The sequence below is a fragment of the Eptesicus fuscus genome, chromosome 5, assembly GCF_027574615.1.
Source record: "Eptesicus fuscus isolate TK198812 chromosome 5, DD_ASM_mEF_20220401, whole genome shotgun sequence".
NCBI lineage: Eukaryota > Metazoa > Chordata > Mammalia > Chiroptera > Vespertilionidae > Eptesicus > Eptesicus fuscus.
Genome location: NC_072477.1, coordinates 94,207,392 through 94,224,060, shown reverse-complemented (window position 1 = coordinate 94,224,060; position 16,669 = coordinate 94,207,392). Strand labels below are relative to the sequence as shown.

The 16,669-nt window shown below is 43.8% G+C and overlaps 1 protein-coding gene across 1 annotated transcript in view; it reads right to left on the bottom strand.

Moving 5' to 3' along the window:
- ITGA8 (integrin subunit alpha 8) overlaps window positions 1-15,342 on the bottom strand; it is a 204,212-nt gene extending 188,870 nt beyond the window's left edge. The window contains exons 1-2 of the mRNA XM_008150418.3: window positions 14,987-15,342; window positions 14,241-14,374 (exon numbers count right to left, since the gene is read on the bottom strand). Of these exons, the coding sequence (XP_008148640.2) occupies window positions 14,241-14,374; window positions 14,987-15,192 (340 nt within the window). The 5' untranslated portion in view covers window positions 15,193-15,342. The remainder of the gene's footprint in view (window positions 1-14,240; window positions 14,375-14,986) is intronic.
- Window positions 15,343-16,669: the final 1,327 nt, after the last annotated feature.

Here is a 16,669-nt window from a genome sequence, read left to right as displayed (position 1 = left end):
AAAGAATGAACACAAAAGGCAGTAAGAAGGCCTAATTTCAGCTTGTCCATCTTTGCTAGGGCCTGACTTCCTTTTGGTTAGCTCATTCTAAACAACACATTTTTGTGAATATGCATCACATTCACTTAACTTCCTTTCCAGATGAACTATCTTTATTAAATGTTTGCCATGAATGGGCAAACAGAGTTTATGTGGGCTGTAAGTATCTATGGTTCGTTTGGTATAGTATAATGCAATCTAAGGTGCAGCAATTATGCATAATATTTTCTCCCAAGCTTGATAAACCATCTGGAAGCAAAAAAAGGGGGGAAAGCCTAGAAAGTAATTCATGCAACCCCATGAATGTACGGCATTTTAAAACCTTATATTTCTCTGATTTCCTATCCTGGTCAGTAGCATATATATATAAAATCTGAGCTAAAAGAGAAGAAAATTAGTTTGACCTTAAAAATTAATATAATTTATTATATTTATTATACCTTAAAAATTAATATAATCTAAAACTTACATTACCTGTGGTACCAGTTCTGGTCCCTCCAACACAGTTTCTAATTTTGGTGTGATACTCAGGCCACTTCCCTAACCTAATGCTTCCATACACAGCTATCTTCTACATGTCATTCCATTATATCTGACATACTCATGCACTGCTAAATGTGCCTACGTTGCTGAGCTTTTATATACTAGAGGCTCGGTGCATGAAATTCGTGCACGGGGGGGGGGGGGGTCTTTCAGCCCAGCCTGCACCCTCTCGTAATCCGGGACCCCTTGGGGGATGTCGAACTGCTGGTTTAGGCCCAATGCCTGCAGTCAGACATCCAGCAGTCAGACATCCCTCTCGCAATCCAGGACCGCTTGCCCCTAACTGCTCACCTGCCTGCCTGCTCAGTGCACATCATAGTGACCAGTCATTCCAGTCATTCTGCCATACTGGTCACTTAGGCATCTAATCTAATAATAGACAAATATGCAAATTGACCGCACCTTCGCTACACCTAAGCCACGCCCACCAGCCAAGCCACGCCCACCAACCAATCAGGACGGGTATGCAAATTGCCCCAACAAAGATGGTGGCTAATTTGCATATCAAGACAGCGTCCAAAGAAGTCAAGAGCTGCAGAAGGGAGTAAAGCTTCGAAGAAGCAAGCAAGCCGGGGGTGGGGGGGGGGGAGAGGATAAGGGTGGAGCGGAGGCGGGGCCGGGGGCGAAGGGAAACGCGGGCGGGCTGGAGGAGAAGGTGAGGCAGGCGAACAAGGGAGGAACGGAGGCGGGGTAGAGTGCAGCAGGAAATCCTATTGCAGGATTTTTCCTGCAATGGGAAAGCTAGTATATATATATATATATATATATATGTATATATATATACACACATACATATATATATACACACATACATATATATATACACACATACATATATATATATACACATACATATATATATATACACACATACATATATATATATATATATATATACACACACATACATATATATATATATGTGTGTGTGTGTGTGTGTGCGCGCGTGTGTGTGTGTGTGTGTCTTACATTTCTAACCACCATTAAGATTACATATTGTACTAGAGGCCCAATGCGTAAAATTCATGCAAGAGTAGACCTTCCTTACCCGGCTTCCCTCCAGCCACCTGCAGGCACCAGGGACCCAGGCTGGCTTCCCTCCAGCCAACTGCAGGCACCCAGGACCCAGGCTGGTTTCTCTCAGGCCACCACAGGCACCGGGGACCCGGGCTGGCTTCCCTATGGCCCCAGCTTTGTACAGAAGGACGTCCAGAATGATGTCCGGAAGGACATCCAGTCTAATTAGCATATTACTCTTTTATTATTATAGATGGTATATATATATATACATGTATGGTATACTTTGTTTGTATAAAACAGTCTAGAAATTGTAAATAGAAATAAAAACTTAGCCTTGCTTTTCACAGCCTCAAAAATACTGCAGATGATAGCACATGTACAAATAAACATAATACCGGATGGGCTGTATTAAGAACTTCTTTAAAGACCTATCTGAAATGTAAAATAATCCAGATGAGGAAAGAATGCATGTCATTGGGCAGAGCTTGGAATGGATTTGGATGGATGTGAGATCTGAACAGGATCTTGAAGGACAAATGGGACTTTAAAAAAGATAAAAAGAGATGAAAAAGTAGGGTTATTCTAGGACGGTGAATAGCATAAGTAAAGTTGCAGAGGCAAACTATTTCATGATGCAACTGAACCACAGGAAATAGAGCATAAACATTCTGGGCTAGATTTTCTGTCCATTTGGATTTCCCATTGCATCTCAAACTGAAATATTTTCCAACAAGATATATGTTATCTGCTAACATTCTAGCCATTTTCCCAGTGCTCATGCCCCAAACCTCAATAATCACCTTAACTTCACTTCATCATATTTAATATTCACTAAATATTTAATATTAATGTCTTTTATACATCCTTCTCAATTCTCCAATATTTCTCTAAATGTCAGTTTGCTCCAGGACTCAATCTCAACTTGGATCTTCCATCCTCCCTTCCCTCCTCTTCCCTTCTCTTTTCCTTTTGCTTCTCCTCTCCTCTCCATTCACACTCACTCCCTAAGTCATGATCTTAACTATCATCTACATTCTTATAACTTCCAATTTAAATCTCCAACCTCTTGCCTGAACTCTGGATTTATTTATCCAACTGCCCATTTGACATCACTTGGATATCAACAAGCATCTCAAATTTTACATATCTGGACTCAACTCTTGATATCTTCCCCAAGACTTGCTCCTTCCTGTCTCAATCCCATTCCTCCAGTCACTCCGGTCAAAATGTTCTCTTTCTTCTGTACTCTTTCTCTGATCCACAAGGAAACCTTACCAACTGCACTTTCAAACAAATCCCAAATCCAACCATTTCTCAATCCTAACTGCTATCCCTCAACCTAAATCATACTTCTCTATCACTGGACAATGGTCTCCTTGCTTCTGCTCTTGCTTGACTACAGTCTATTAAACAGATCTTTCTAAAAACACAATTCAAATTATGTTACCTGCCTACTCAAAAGCACCATTGGCCGCCCATCACTCTTGGCATAAAATCCCAAGTCCATGCGTTGGCCTTTAAGGTACTATAATCTTGCCTAGACCCGGCTCTCTGGTCTCATTTTCTATCACTCTTTCCTATAGGGGAGATTGTGCTGTATTGTCTGGGTGGGCCTAAGGTAATAACAAAGATAATTTAAAGTGAAAGGAGGAGGCAGAAAAGGAGAACCAGAGATATGGGAGTGTGGGAAAGACTAAGTTGACATTGCTGGCTTTGAAAATAGAAGAGAGCCATAGAAGCTGGAAAACGCAAGGAAACAGATTCTCCCTGAGAGCCGCTAGAAAGGAACACAGCTCTGCCAACACCTTGATTTTAGCCCAGGGAGCCCTGTTTTAGACTTGGCCTCCAAATATGTAAGAAAATCAAATTGTGTTCTTTAAAGCCACTAAGTATTTGGTAATTAATCACAGTGGCAACAGGAAACTAGTATCCCACTCAATCTAAAATAAAGGTGTACACACACACACACACACACACACACACACACACACACACACACCACTCTCTGTCCTCTTGTCCTTACCTTACTTTTTCTCAGTTTGTCACTGGCTATTCATCGTAAACCCCACAAAGGCATGGTGCTGCGCTCTGTTCATGGCCATTCTTCCAGCGTCTGAGATAGCATTTGCTTGTAGAAAGTCACTAACACTCTTCCAGTCACTGAAATTTAATTTTACTACTTGCTGACACTGATCTTTACTTTCAACTCCACTGCTCCCTTTAGATAACATTTTTTAAGTAAAAATGGGTTAAAATTAACCAAAGCGTGCTTTAAGGGGAAAAAGACATTATGACTTACTAGGAAGTCACTCAAGGAGCCTGGCTGAATGAATGAAGGGCATTCAGTCTTCCAAGACAATGGTATTTGTGGTAGAGAGAGGGGACCAGCTGGAATAGGTTGAGGACAGGCTGCTGATACAAAAGTCTCACTTATCTTCACTTCCGTTGAAACCCCTCCACTTCCTTGTCACGGGTCTTTTCTCTACCATAAGTGTGGGGATTGGGACTGTATCCCCAAAGAACTACTTTATTACCATCTCCCAAACACATGTCCTGCAAAATATGTCCATTACAAATAAAAGAAAAACTGTTTTAATTGCGTTTCAAAGACAACTTCTTTTATTGTATTCCCTTCCTAGTATTCTCTTAAACATTGTAGATACAATTTTTATAGTTATGGATAAATAATGTGTTAGATATTCTAATAAGTTGACATGGCTAGCTTTCTAGGCATTCTTTGGACTACCAAAGGTGAGGAGAAGAAATAAATGTCAATTCCTGGTGGAAGCTTTAACAGACAACATGTAATTTGCCACATACCCTTTCCATTAGGGTGATCCTGAAAACACATGTCAATAGAAACCTTCATTTTCCAGTCCTTGGGTGACTCGAGTTAGCAGAGCCTCCCTACCAACTCATATTAAGCATAGAGTGTGAATAAGCAATAAGCCTTCCTTGTTTTAAGCCAGAGATTTGGGGCCATTGTTACTACAGAAATACCTGGGCATGTCTTGGCCTAATAAATGTAAGGAGAATTAATGTCCTATTGTATATATCCAATGGGTTTCTTTCATTTGTAAATTCTCAATGCCTTTTCTAGGAAAATATGCATTGTGAGTCTCATAGAGGATGTGATAGTCAATTTTGTGTTCACTTGACCCTGATGATGGCGTGGGCAGATATTTGACTAAACATTATTTCTGGAAGTTTCTGTCAGGGTGTTCCCAGATGAAATTAGCAGTTGACTTGGTGGACAAACTAAAGTGGTTTGCCCTCCCCAAGTGGGTAGGCATCATCCAATTTGTTGAGGGCCTGGAAAGAACAAAAAGGAAGAGGAAAAAAGAATCTGGCCTCTCTGCCTGGCTGCCTGACCTGAGACACTGATCTTCCCTTGCCCTCAGTGCTCCTGGTTCTTAGGCCTTTGGACTCAGACTCAATCATAACACTGACTTTGCTGGGCCTCCTGCTTGCAAATGGCAGATCATGGGACTTAGCTTCTAACATTGTGTGAGCCAATTCCTTAGAATAAGTCTCTTCCTTTATATACAGGGGTTTATATATAAAAGTAGGTTTATAGTTGTATGTGATACACAGGTTTATTCTTGTGTTATTATTTATTAATTACTAGAGGCCCAGTGCATGAAATTCGTGCACTGGTAGGGTCCCTAGCAGCTGTTGGCTGCAGGCTGGGTACTCCCTTCCATCCCCTGGCCGGCCCTGCCCCCTGGGTCAAACTCCCTACGAATTCCCAGTCAAGGGGACAATTTGCATACTATGCTTTTATTATGTAGGATTGTATTATTTTCCATATGAACAACTGTAAACCTACTTTTGCCCCACTCTGTATACATTCTATAGGTTATGTTTCTCTAGAGAAACTTGACTAACACAGGAGGGGAGTGAATGCAGCCAGTTCCAAATTTATCTGACGTGGAAACCTTTTTTTTATGCTCAATATAAAAGAGATCTTGGGAAATGCTGCTGCAGCCTTCACTCAGCCAGTCCCTTCATATGCCCCCACCATCTTTCACTCTTTCCTGCCCAACCAATATTGTTGACAAGTATGTTGACATACTCTTAACTTATGTAAACAGATATATCTTAGCTCTACAGAATATTTACAAACCTTACTTGGGAATGAGTAGAATGGTGCTCCCCAGAAGAAATACTCTAAATAGATGTTTTAACTCATCACTGGCACATATGTAATGTTTTAAAGAAAAGAAATACCTGATTATTGTACATAACAGATCACGAACTAAGCACCAAATCATATTGTGAAATTTCATACTGCTTCGTAAGTTTGCCTGGACATTCTGACTCTATTAAATGCCATCCACATTCTGAATTATCTGCACCTGTAGCCACTCTGACTTTTGCCAATGGCCTCTTATTACAAGTTCTGTGAACTGACTGCATTATAAGAAGTTTGTGAATTGATTTCCCCTGGCCTACCTAGCATACTCAGGTACACTGAAAAGCAGTTTTTACTCACAAACATCCCTCTTATTCTAAAAGGCTCTAGAAACTGCCATGTCAAATCTATATTTCTATTGTTTTTGTTGTGGTTATTGGTAATCCTCACCTGAGGATATTTTTTCCACTGATTATTAGAGAGAGTGGAAAGGAGGTAGGGAGAGAGAGAGAGAGAGAGAGAGAGAGAGAAGCATGGATGTGAGAGAGACACATCAATTGGTTGCCTCCCCAGAAGGCGGGGCTGGGGATTGAACCTACAACCCAGGTATGCACCCTTGATTGGGAATTGAACCCATGACCCCTTGGTGCACAGGGACACTCTACCACTGAGCCACCCTGGCCAGGGCTCTCCTGGTTTAATCTATAATGAATACAGGTGATACACTGCATGTTCTTATTTTTAAGCATATAATTGTTACTAAAAATACCTTAATTTTTTTGTAGTTTGAAACATAAGTGCCTCTATGTAAATATTTCTAAACCATCTATACCCAAGACAAATGACGGAACAACTAAGACTGTCATCAGCCAATACAAAACCTTAATTATAAAATTTTTAAATATATTTTATTGAGGAAGGGAGAAGGAGAGAGAGATAGAAACATCAGTGATGAGAGAGAATCATTGATTGGCTGCCTCTTGCACACCCCCTACTGGGGATCGAGCCCGCAACCCAGGCATGCGCCCTTGGCAGGAATCGAACCTGGGACCTTTCAATCCGCAGGCTGAAGCTCTATCCATTGAACCAAACCAGCTAGGGCTTAATTATAAACTTTTATTGTTAATCTTCATAACATCACTGAACACGATAATTTCATGCAGAAATTTCTTACAGATGGTTTTTGTCATTACTGTCCCTAGTCATAATGGTTTGGAAAATAAGAAAGAAATGTATTTGAAAAAGAAAAATAATCCCTATCTCCCAGAAGCTTCTCATTGCGATATTCCTTCTCATACTCTTCTAAGATTGTAGATACAATTTTGAATTTTATGTTTTCACTTAGCATTAAAACAAAGCATTTTCCCATATTATACTGATTCGTGGTAGACAATTTTCATAGTTATGTAATACTTAATTTTGTGATTATGTCATAGTTTACTTGACTATTTATACTGAGGATATTTGAAAGTATTATTTTTTAGTGTTACACCCCCTTTCTTCTATAAAGGATTTGCAGCCCTGGCCAGTGTTGCTAAGTGGTTAGAGTGCCATCCGCCAAAGGGTCTCAGGTTCGACTCGTGGGTTGCAGGTTTGATCCCTGGCCCCTGTCAGGGCATGTTTGAGAGGCAACCAGTTGATGTGTCTCTCTCACATCGATGTTTCTCTCTCTCTTTCTCTTTTTCTCTCTCTCCCTCACTCCCTCCTTTCTACTCTCTCTAAAAATCAATGGAAAAAATACCCTCTGGTGAGGATAAACCTAAAAAATAAAAAGGGATTTGCAGCAACTTTATTCATTTCTGAGACATATGTCCTGTTCAGAATTGTAAAAAGAGAAAAGCCTGATGCTCCAGAAAACCATTTCTGGAGGATAAGATGTTCTGGGTGGTGGCCAGCCCGTGTGGCTCAGAGAATTGAGTGTCGTCCCATGCACCAGGAGGTCACTGGTTCGATTCTAGATCAAGGCACAGGCCCACATTGCGGGCTTGATCCCCAGTGAGGCAGACGATTGATGTTTCTCTCTCCCTCTCCCTCTCCCTTCCTCTCTTTCTAAAATCAGTAACAATATATATATACAGTATATATATATTTAAAAAAGAGAGAGATGTTCTGGGTGGTGAAGAAAGAGGTACCAGAACGAATGAGTGGGAACACGTGTGTACGAAATACACATATGAAAAATAAGCTGTGCTATGATGTGTTGTGCTCTAAAGATAAAGTGTATAAGCAATGTGGCAAGAGGGAGGTGGCTTAGTTGGAGACATCTGGGCAAATCATAGGGGAGGATAACTGAAATCTGAAAGGGAGCCATAATCTGGCTGAGGGAGTTGACTTGTCACCGCTACACCTGGGGTGAGATACTCTGTGTAATGCGGGCCGCATACGCCTATTCCCACAGCAGTGGTGTGTGCCCTGCTCTCTAAGCTCCGTGTCCTGGAAATCAGGGCAGATTGATATAGAGGCTTTTCAATGTCACCTACAAATCTGTGTTCATATGTTCAATATCAGACCAGGAGAATAAAATGGACCTGATGTTAATAAGAAAATTATTGCAGTGCAGGTGTACTAATTTTGATAACTACAATAATGTGTTTGAAGCTAGATCTTCTTGGTTTGATGACTATCAACAAGGGGTCCCAGGCCTGAATCTCAGTAAGGATGTGAGAATTGCATAAGTGTGGCTGTTCATTGCAAAGATTCATGCTTACTCAACATGTTTTCATTCATAGTTTTCTTACCAAACACATTCTGAATGTAACATCCTTTATTTAAAGGTCCTAATGATGATCTAATGATTCGCCCTCACTTAGAGGCAGTAGCCTAAGCATTCAGAGGGCATATGTCCTTAAACTTCCAGTTATTATTACTCAGACCTTTCTTTAGTGTCCATATGTTCATAGCAGTGGCCACAAAACCACATTTAATCATCAGATCTAATATATAGCTCTTTAGCATTCTCTAAAATGCCTTTTTTTCTCATTTTCCATTTACATGCAGTAAAATCCCCTGTTGGTGATGTGTAGTTCAATCGGTTTTGGCAAGTACATTCAATTGAACCCACCTCAAACAAGACACAGAAAGTTCCATCACCTCCCCAAACGCCCTTGTTCTGCCTCCTTGCAGACAGGTCTTCTTTCCTACTCCCAATGCCTGGCAACCACTGCTCTAAAGATGTGTTTTTGTAATCTAGGTCTTCATTTTACTAAAAGGGAACGTAATCACTGGGAGCAGTGTTTCTGGATCTGGAAGAGTTTCTCAATTTGGCAGACTTGGGGGAAATACCCTAAATATCACATCCGGGCTCTGGCCTTTCCTTCCACACTGAATAACGCCCATGCAGAATAAATAACACCACTGGAGTAAGCAGAATGTTTTAAGTATAAATTGTTTATTTGTGAATTATAATTTGCTTATCTAGCTCAAGTCTCCGTATAGCATAACCCAAAATTAAAATGATTTTAAATATATATTAGGATTCCATTATAGAGGTACACCTTTCTCAAGGCACTAAATATGGTTTTGTGAAGGTGTATTTAAACTGAATTTGGAAAATTAAATTTTTAAGGGAGTGCTTTTTATAAGACCAATAATTATTCTTCCACCTCCCCTCCTCAAACATCCACATCCACGTTTGCATATCTGGATGGTGTCCATTGGGGCACACCTGAGCTTTTAGAGATACTGGCAAACTCTCCTCAACACAATCAGATGCAGGACTCTTTACACAGAACAGGTGAAGTTTGAGTGCACACATCTCAACCGGCCAGCTTAAATGTCAAAGTGCATTTTTCTGCTTTCAGAATAATTCCAAGACAGTTTCCTACATTTCTCCCAGAAAGCGGCACTGACCATTCCTGCCAAAAGCCTGGAAGCCTGTTCCATCACACAGACTTCCAACTTCTTGAAAGAATTTTGCAAATTAAGCAACAGGCGCCTAACGCTCATACAACTCAACCAGCCGTAGAGCAGATCTGTTTCCCATTTCTAGTTGGAGTTTCAAGGACTTCCTTTTTCTAATTGCTTCCTCGGTTGCTATGTGATGAAGGGACCACTGCCTCCTCCCTTTTCAGATCAGGACTTGACTTCGTTCTGTCACGTGGGACTCTGAGCCAACTGGGAAAAGTTTGGGGATGTGGGCTGCATCTGTCAAGACAGCTTATCAGGGGTGGTTGCCATCCTGAATTGTTTCTAGAATAGTAAACCATCCTGCTAAACCACCCCTGATGACTCAGTGGGATCAGTCCTTACAGAGTAAGCTTCCTGCCCTAATACATGGGTTTATTCATTCTTAAAAGGAGCAGGTTATCTTTAGGTTTCTCTCTCTCTCTCTCTCTCTTTCATTTTCAATTGAATTTTCCAGAGCCCAGATTTCTGTTCTCACTGAGCTCTGTCACATTTGTTTTATTTCCTCTGCCATTTACTTGAGTTGCTCTGACCTACATTTTTCTTTTCTTTGTTCCTGAACAAAAGCTGATTTCTTTCTGAGGAAGTTGGAAAAGCAAGACTTATGTGCCCAATATGTTTCCCAACCCTCACATGAGAAAAAGGGCACACCCAAGACTATCAAAAAACACTCCTATACCAGTCACAGCGCCAGATGCTCCGAGCTGTGTCTTATTGTGGGCTCACTCAACACAAAATAAAACAGATCCCCCCAAAACAAAGGCTTCCGGTCTCCAAGCCCAAAAACAATTCTAACAAAAATCTTACCATTCCAGAGCTTTGAATATCTTAACCAAATTTTAAGATGGTGTGATTTATTTTAATTGGTGGGCGGGGGGGGGGGGGGGGGGGGGGGTTGTTTTACACAAAGACACTACATTAAGGCCAGCCAATCCTAGTAGTCTTTCTCAAATGGCTTCCAAGTCTCAGTGGTACCTCCACCTCTTCCTGTTCACTCCTTATGTGGGTCCCTAAGTGTGAGTGGTTCCCAGCTGTACTGTTGTACATAGCCCTAATAATGTTCTCCATTATTAGGGCTATGATGATTATCATCATTAATGAGCACATGCCTTATCTTTCTCTTCAAAATGTTTCATGTGAGCATTTAAAACAACCAGGTATTTGTGTACTATGTTTTGTTACTATTGTTGCAAGTTGCCCTTTCCTCCTTCCACAGATAAAGAGTCTGTCATTCTGCTTCATCCACCCCACCCCCCTTTTAGCTGGAGGGCTGTAATCTCACAGTGTTTATTTAATCCACACATGGGTTTGGAAAATGTAGGAAAACGAAGAAATGAACCTCGGAGTAGACTTAGAAATGAGAGGCATGAATTTGGCAGATGTGATGATTTAAGTTAGGACAGGGCACGGTTTAGAGAGTTCCTGAGGCAAAAGTGAAAGAAATCAATTTGGTGACGGGGGGAATTTTATTCTAGTGAAGTAACAGGGAAAGAGAGAAGGGAGATGAGAGAAGTGCTTTTTTGGAACCACTTGATTTTGTACAGAGCAGGAAAATTGTCTACTCTTTGCACATTGCACCTCCCCCACCGCCATATGCTTCCCTAAAGTTTCCTTTTACCATACTTGAAAGGACCACAGACTTTAATAGTATTCATGCATTTGAAGTGCTAGGCTATTCCCAGCTTCCTCTGTTGTTGCATTTATGATGAGAAATAATAAAAAAAGTCCAAGTTATATGATAACATAAAAAAATGATTTTTAATGAAAAAAATTTTTAAATAAAAGGTGGTTTGTTTTTTTTAAAGGCATCTGACCTTAAATAAACTGAGGTTCAAGATCACAACCAGATTCAGAGGCTAAATATAGGCCAGTCTCCTTTAGTGTCTAGGCTGAGAGAATTTAGTAGGTTACCACTAAATTGTTGATACCCAAGGGACCTGAACAAGTTGAAACAATGTCATTAAAAGGTCAAATTACTATAAAATGTCTTGAATTCAGATGTAATAGTAAAAGCAGACAGGGGAAAGTAATGACTATCTTTACAGAGGAATATTTGCAATATTATATATATGTGTGTGTATATATATTCATATGTGTATTTTTGTATGTGTATATATGTAATATATGTGTATGTATACCTGAAACATCACACTATTACATGAATGTGAGTTTGTGGGTGTTCAGCACTCAGAACTATGTCAAGGAGAACTTTTCTTCCTCATTGTGGGGAAACTATGTTGCTGCCGAAGGGCAAAGAGAAGACAGGAGGCGGATGAGGGGGACACTGATGGGGCTGCTGGCGGGAGCTGCGGGAAACCAGAGGCATATGCAACCCATTATTCCCACCAAGACAAAGGCTGCTTCCACACTCTCTGGTTCCCACCACCCTCCACCAAAGTTCATTTCCCTTTCAGATCTTCTCTGTAGGATTTAAATGCATATTTGTGCGGCTAAGGTTGGGGTGACGGAATGGGGAGGGGAAGGGAAGGTGAGCAGTGCCTCAGGTCCAGTTCCGTGAGGAAGGAAGGCAGGGTTCAACCCTGCATCTACTTCTTACCATTGTGTGGTCTTCGACATACATGTATTTTAACACTTCCTATGTCGGTTTCCTTATGCATGCAGTGAATTTCACACGGTTGTTTTCTTTTATGCATTAGAAATAACGTGTATAAGTGACTGTTACTAGCAGGTGATCAATAAACGTAACGCATCTGATAACGATGACTACAAGACCCAGAGTCAGCAATGTCTTTGTTCTGCCTTTTTACCTTTGGTGCCAAGATCATACCCTGCACACAGAACAGATGCCAAAACTGGAAATGGCTCTACTGGCTCCTGCTGTCCCTTCCTCTTTTTCACAGCTTCGCGGCAAATGACAGCCACTGGCACCTCCATCCTCTCGGGGGATCATGGGTAAAGTGGTAGGAAAGATGTGTAGAGTGCTGGCAGCCACTCAGTAGTAACCACCTGAGCCTCTGACTCCTTTTCCCCCACCTGTTCTGTTATCAGGCCATTCCCAACAGCAACCCAGGTTCCTGGGCCCACAGTACCCCCTGATGGCGAACATGGGGAACTTTCTTCTCTCAATGATTCTTATCTCTTAGCGAGACTCCCCCAGGCTTTGTTCATTCCATCGTGGACCATTCACTTCTCAGACACGTTCTGTGGCCTCTGCCTTGCTATTTTTCTTTTTTGCTCAATTATTTCAGAAACATCTACCTCCCTTCCTGTTTTTTTTCCCTTTTCTTCTATTTATGAATCCTCAAGTTACTGTGGTTATGGTTGCTAAGAATAATAATAGGATGAGTGCATATGGCTATCAAGAAAAACCTTCTACATTTAGAAGTAAAATCAGACATCTCAAAAGTCTCTTGAGAAATTAAGAGGGTTTTTTCAGAACCTGGACAAAAGATGCTATCTACCCCCTGCTCTTTCTCTAACTAACACTGAACTTTTCTTGACATTTTATTGTTTTCCTATTTATTTATTATTTTCCTATTTATTTAATGGCCACAATTGTACTAGTTTGTCCCCTACTGTTTCATTACAAATATAAAATATTTTCCTAATGTGGTCATAACTCAAGGTAATTCTCGATTAGTATTTCTTTCCTTTGAAATGATTTCCACATTCATAGAATTGCAATTATTTTCTCCTTTAAAATAAACACTGCAAATTAATTAAGGTAGCAGGTAAATAAATACCACCCATTCAATTTTACCAAAATTCTATGAAAATTGATTTTCTACCTAATATAACAATAATGATGTTATAAAATAGTAGTGTGATGCAAAAGGTATTTTAAATGATTGTTCGTTGAAAAAGATTGAGTTGACATAATCACATTTTTTTCTGAAAAGATACTTGCTTTCTTATATACCTTTTGAATTCATAGTTTTGGAGGTACAAATTAGAACATGCAGTGTTAATGTTCATGAAAGTATTACATTTAAATTGTTTTCTCAGGAACCAAAGAGAAAACACCAGAGGAAACAAAACCAGCCTGAATTGTTTAAAATGTATTTTCCCTTTAATTAAATAAGAAACATCTGTCTAGGGATTTTGGAAATGAATGTAATCCATCCACACTCTGCCTGTACTAGTTTGCCTCCAATGTCCAATATTTTGAAAGAAAATTCTTTCTTTCTGTAAAGAATTAAACAGCAACATGGAGCAATGTCTGGGTCTTGCCTCAGGAGTTTGGGTCCTGGAAATGCTAAGGGTTGTCTTTTCCCAGATCTGTCTTCGGGAAGCAACGAAGTTCTCTCCATAGTCAAGGTTGGGATGGAACATCTGTACTTCTCCAAAGCATCCCCTCACCCTGAAAATGCTCATCTCCGGGTGGTGGTGAGAAAACAGAAGTTTACGAGGATGTATGCAAACACCCCGGGTCAAAATATCGTTCCCTTTCTGGGAGTCACTGGCACTTTCCTCCTGCTCAGGCTCTTAAAAAGCTGATTTCTCTAGGAACCTGCGCAGCCCACAGCACAGACCCATCGGACAGCCCAAATGAGTAGGAGGAGAACGGGGAGGTGACGCTAGGATGGCTCTGGTTCTGTGAAGCCGGGGCCCGCCGTGGAGGAGGGCAGGTATCACTTACTGGTGGTGTCGAACGGGATCTGCTTGCACTGCGCAGAGCCCTCGGCGGGCCACGGGCAGTAGTAGACGGCTCCCCCTTCCACGATGTCGGGCTGGCTGGTGTTGGCCTTGGGCGCTCCCACCAAGACACCGGCTCTGCGAAAGGGACGCAGAACACGACTCTGTGGAACCCGAACAGCGCGCCTAGGAGCCGCGGCTCGGGGCCGCACGCCCGCTGAGGCTGGGGTGGGGGTGGCGGCAGGGAGCCCATGGCCAAACTTTCGTTCCCCTGGGCCACCTGCGGGCATCTGAGCTTGGTCTGGAAGAGGGCGCCAACAGTCCCAATTCTTCTCTAGGTGGAGCTGTGTGTGCAGTGAGGTGCGGAAGGAGGGTGGTTAAAAAAGCAGCGCACGGGGGCCAGCTGCTTGTGGCAAGCGCACCGCCCTTGCGCCCGGACACTGAGCTGTTAGAGGCTCCGCGTAAAACGGACCGTGTGGCGGCCGGTGTTTAACGGGCCCGCGCCGTGCAGCGCTCGCCTTTGTACCCGAAGGTCCCCAGGACTGGCGTGTGCTCTGCCAGCGGCAGGTCTCTGTAGAGTTCAGAGTGCACCGCGCGGGGAGGAGGCTGGTGGCGGGAGCGGGACGGGACGGGACGGGACCGCAAGTGGACACGGGGAGGGAATCCTCCTGCAGCCGGCGGGACAGGCGCGGTCCCCGGGGCGCAGGGGCCACGGACACGCGCGGGAACTCCCGGCACCGGGCGACTTACGTGCGAGCCGCCGGGATGTGGAAGTCCACCGCGTAGCCGAAGTAGCTGCCCTCCGGGCCGCTGTACACCGCAAGCTTGTCCACGTCCAAGTTGAACGCCTGTGAGCTGGGGGGCCACAGCATCCCCAGGGCAGCCCACAAGCAGCAGCGGGGCGCGAGCGGCTGCGCCCGGCTGCCCCGGGGACCGCGGCGGGCCCCGGCAGACATCGCCGTGCGCCCTGGCGGCCGCTCGCCGGGGAGCGGGACCCCAGGTGGGAGACGGCGGGGGTGGCGGCTGGCGGCCCCCCAGATGCCCGCGTCCCGGCGGCGTGAGCGTCAGCGGTGACAGCCCAGGCGCTCCGCCGCGCGTCCCCTGCGCTCTGCTCCCCGCGGCTCTCGGCCCGCTCGTGGCCGGCTCGGGGGCTGGCCCAGCGCCGCCTGCCCTCCGCCGGCAGCGGGCGGGGCGGGCGCGCTCGCGGCGCCTCCTAGCGGCGGGTCCGCGGGCCGCGCGCGGGAGCCAGCGACTCCGGGCCTTCCCAGCCCCTGCGGGCCGCCGGCGCCAGGCGCCTGTTTGGGCTCCCGGTTTTCTATTACTGTTGCATCTCCAGGACGATCTGAGTCTTGTACGCGTCGGTGTAAGCCTTTGCTTTCGGAAGGAATGCTCCCCGCGCGGGGCGAGAGTTTTCTCCAGTTTGTCCCAAATGGAAGAAGGTGCAAACGTACCCCACCACGAGGCAAGATAAAGCGCCCTCTTTGCATCACCTCGGCAGTCTGAAGACCCTCAGGGTGGATGCATTTTTTTTCCCCCCCGCCTGTGACTGAGAAAATCTCAATCCAGCAATCCTCTCCTCACCCAACTCCACCCCAGCTCACTGCAGAGGAAACTAAGAAACAAAGAAAGTCTCGAGGTTTTATTTAGGACTTTCTAAGGCACGCCGGGGCATGTTAGACGTCCTGGTCCTAAATCTTCGCGGCCCTGTGTCACTGTGATGAAGACTGGCAGAGTTAGGAATGCTAGGACTTACAGTTTACCCTCAGCAGGAGTAGAAGGTAGAGGAGGAAAGTGACAGAGAGTCCAAGGGGAGTCCGGAGAAGAACAAACAGTAAGGAGTGCGCAAAAAGAGCAGGATGGGAGGTCAATGGTGAGCTCGTTGCTGGGCTTGTTGAGTCTGAGTTACTAGGGTGGGAGCCCCAGAGACTCTGGAAGCATAAAATGCAATTCAGAGCAGTGGTCCCTCTGGCCGAACAGATTTGGGAGCCTACCCACAGAAACCTCTGAGTCCACCGAAAAGCTCACTCTTTCAGCTCTCTCACATCAAAACCCACTTGGTAGACAGATTTGAATTTTATTTCTTTGTCTATGCTTATCTTGTCCCTATAAAAGTCGTAAAAACGAATAAGCTATACTATTACCTGGCATATCACCAGGTCTGGATAAGTTCCTAACTCAGTGGTTGGCAAGCTGCGGCTCGCGAGCCACATGCGGCTCTTTGGCCCCTTGAGGGTGGCTCTTCCACAGATTACCACGGCCTGGGCGAGTCTATTTTGAAGAAGTGGCGTTAGAAGAAGTTTAAGTTTAAAACATTTGGCTCTCAAAAGAAATGTCCATCGTTGTACTGTTGATATTTGGCTCTGTTGACTAATGAGTTTGCCGACCACCGTCCTAACCGGATAGTCCTTTCCCAGACAAGGATTTAAGAGGAGA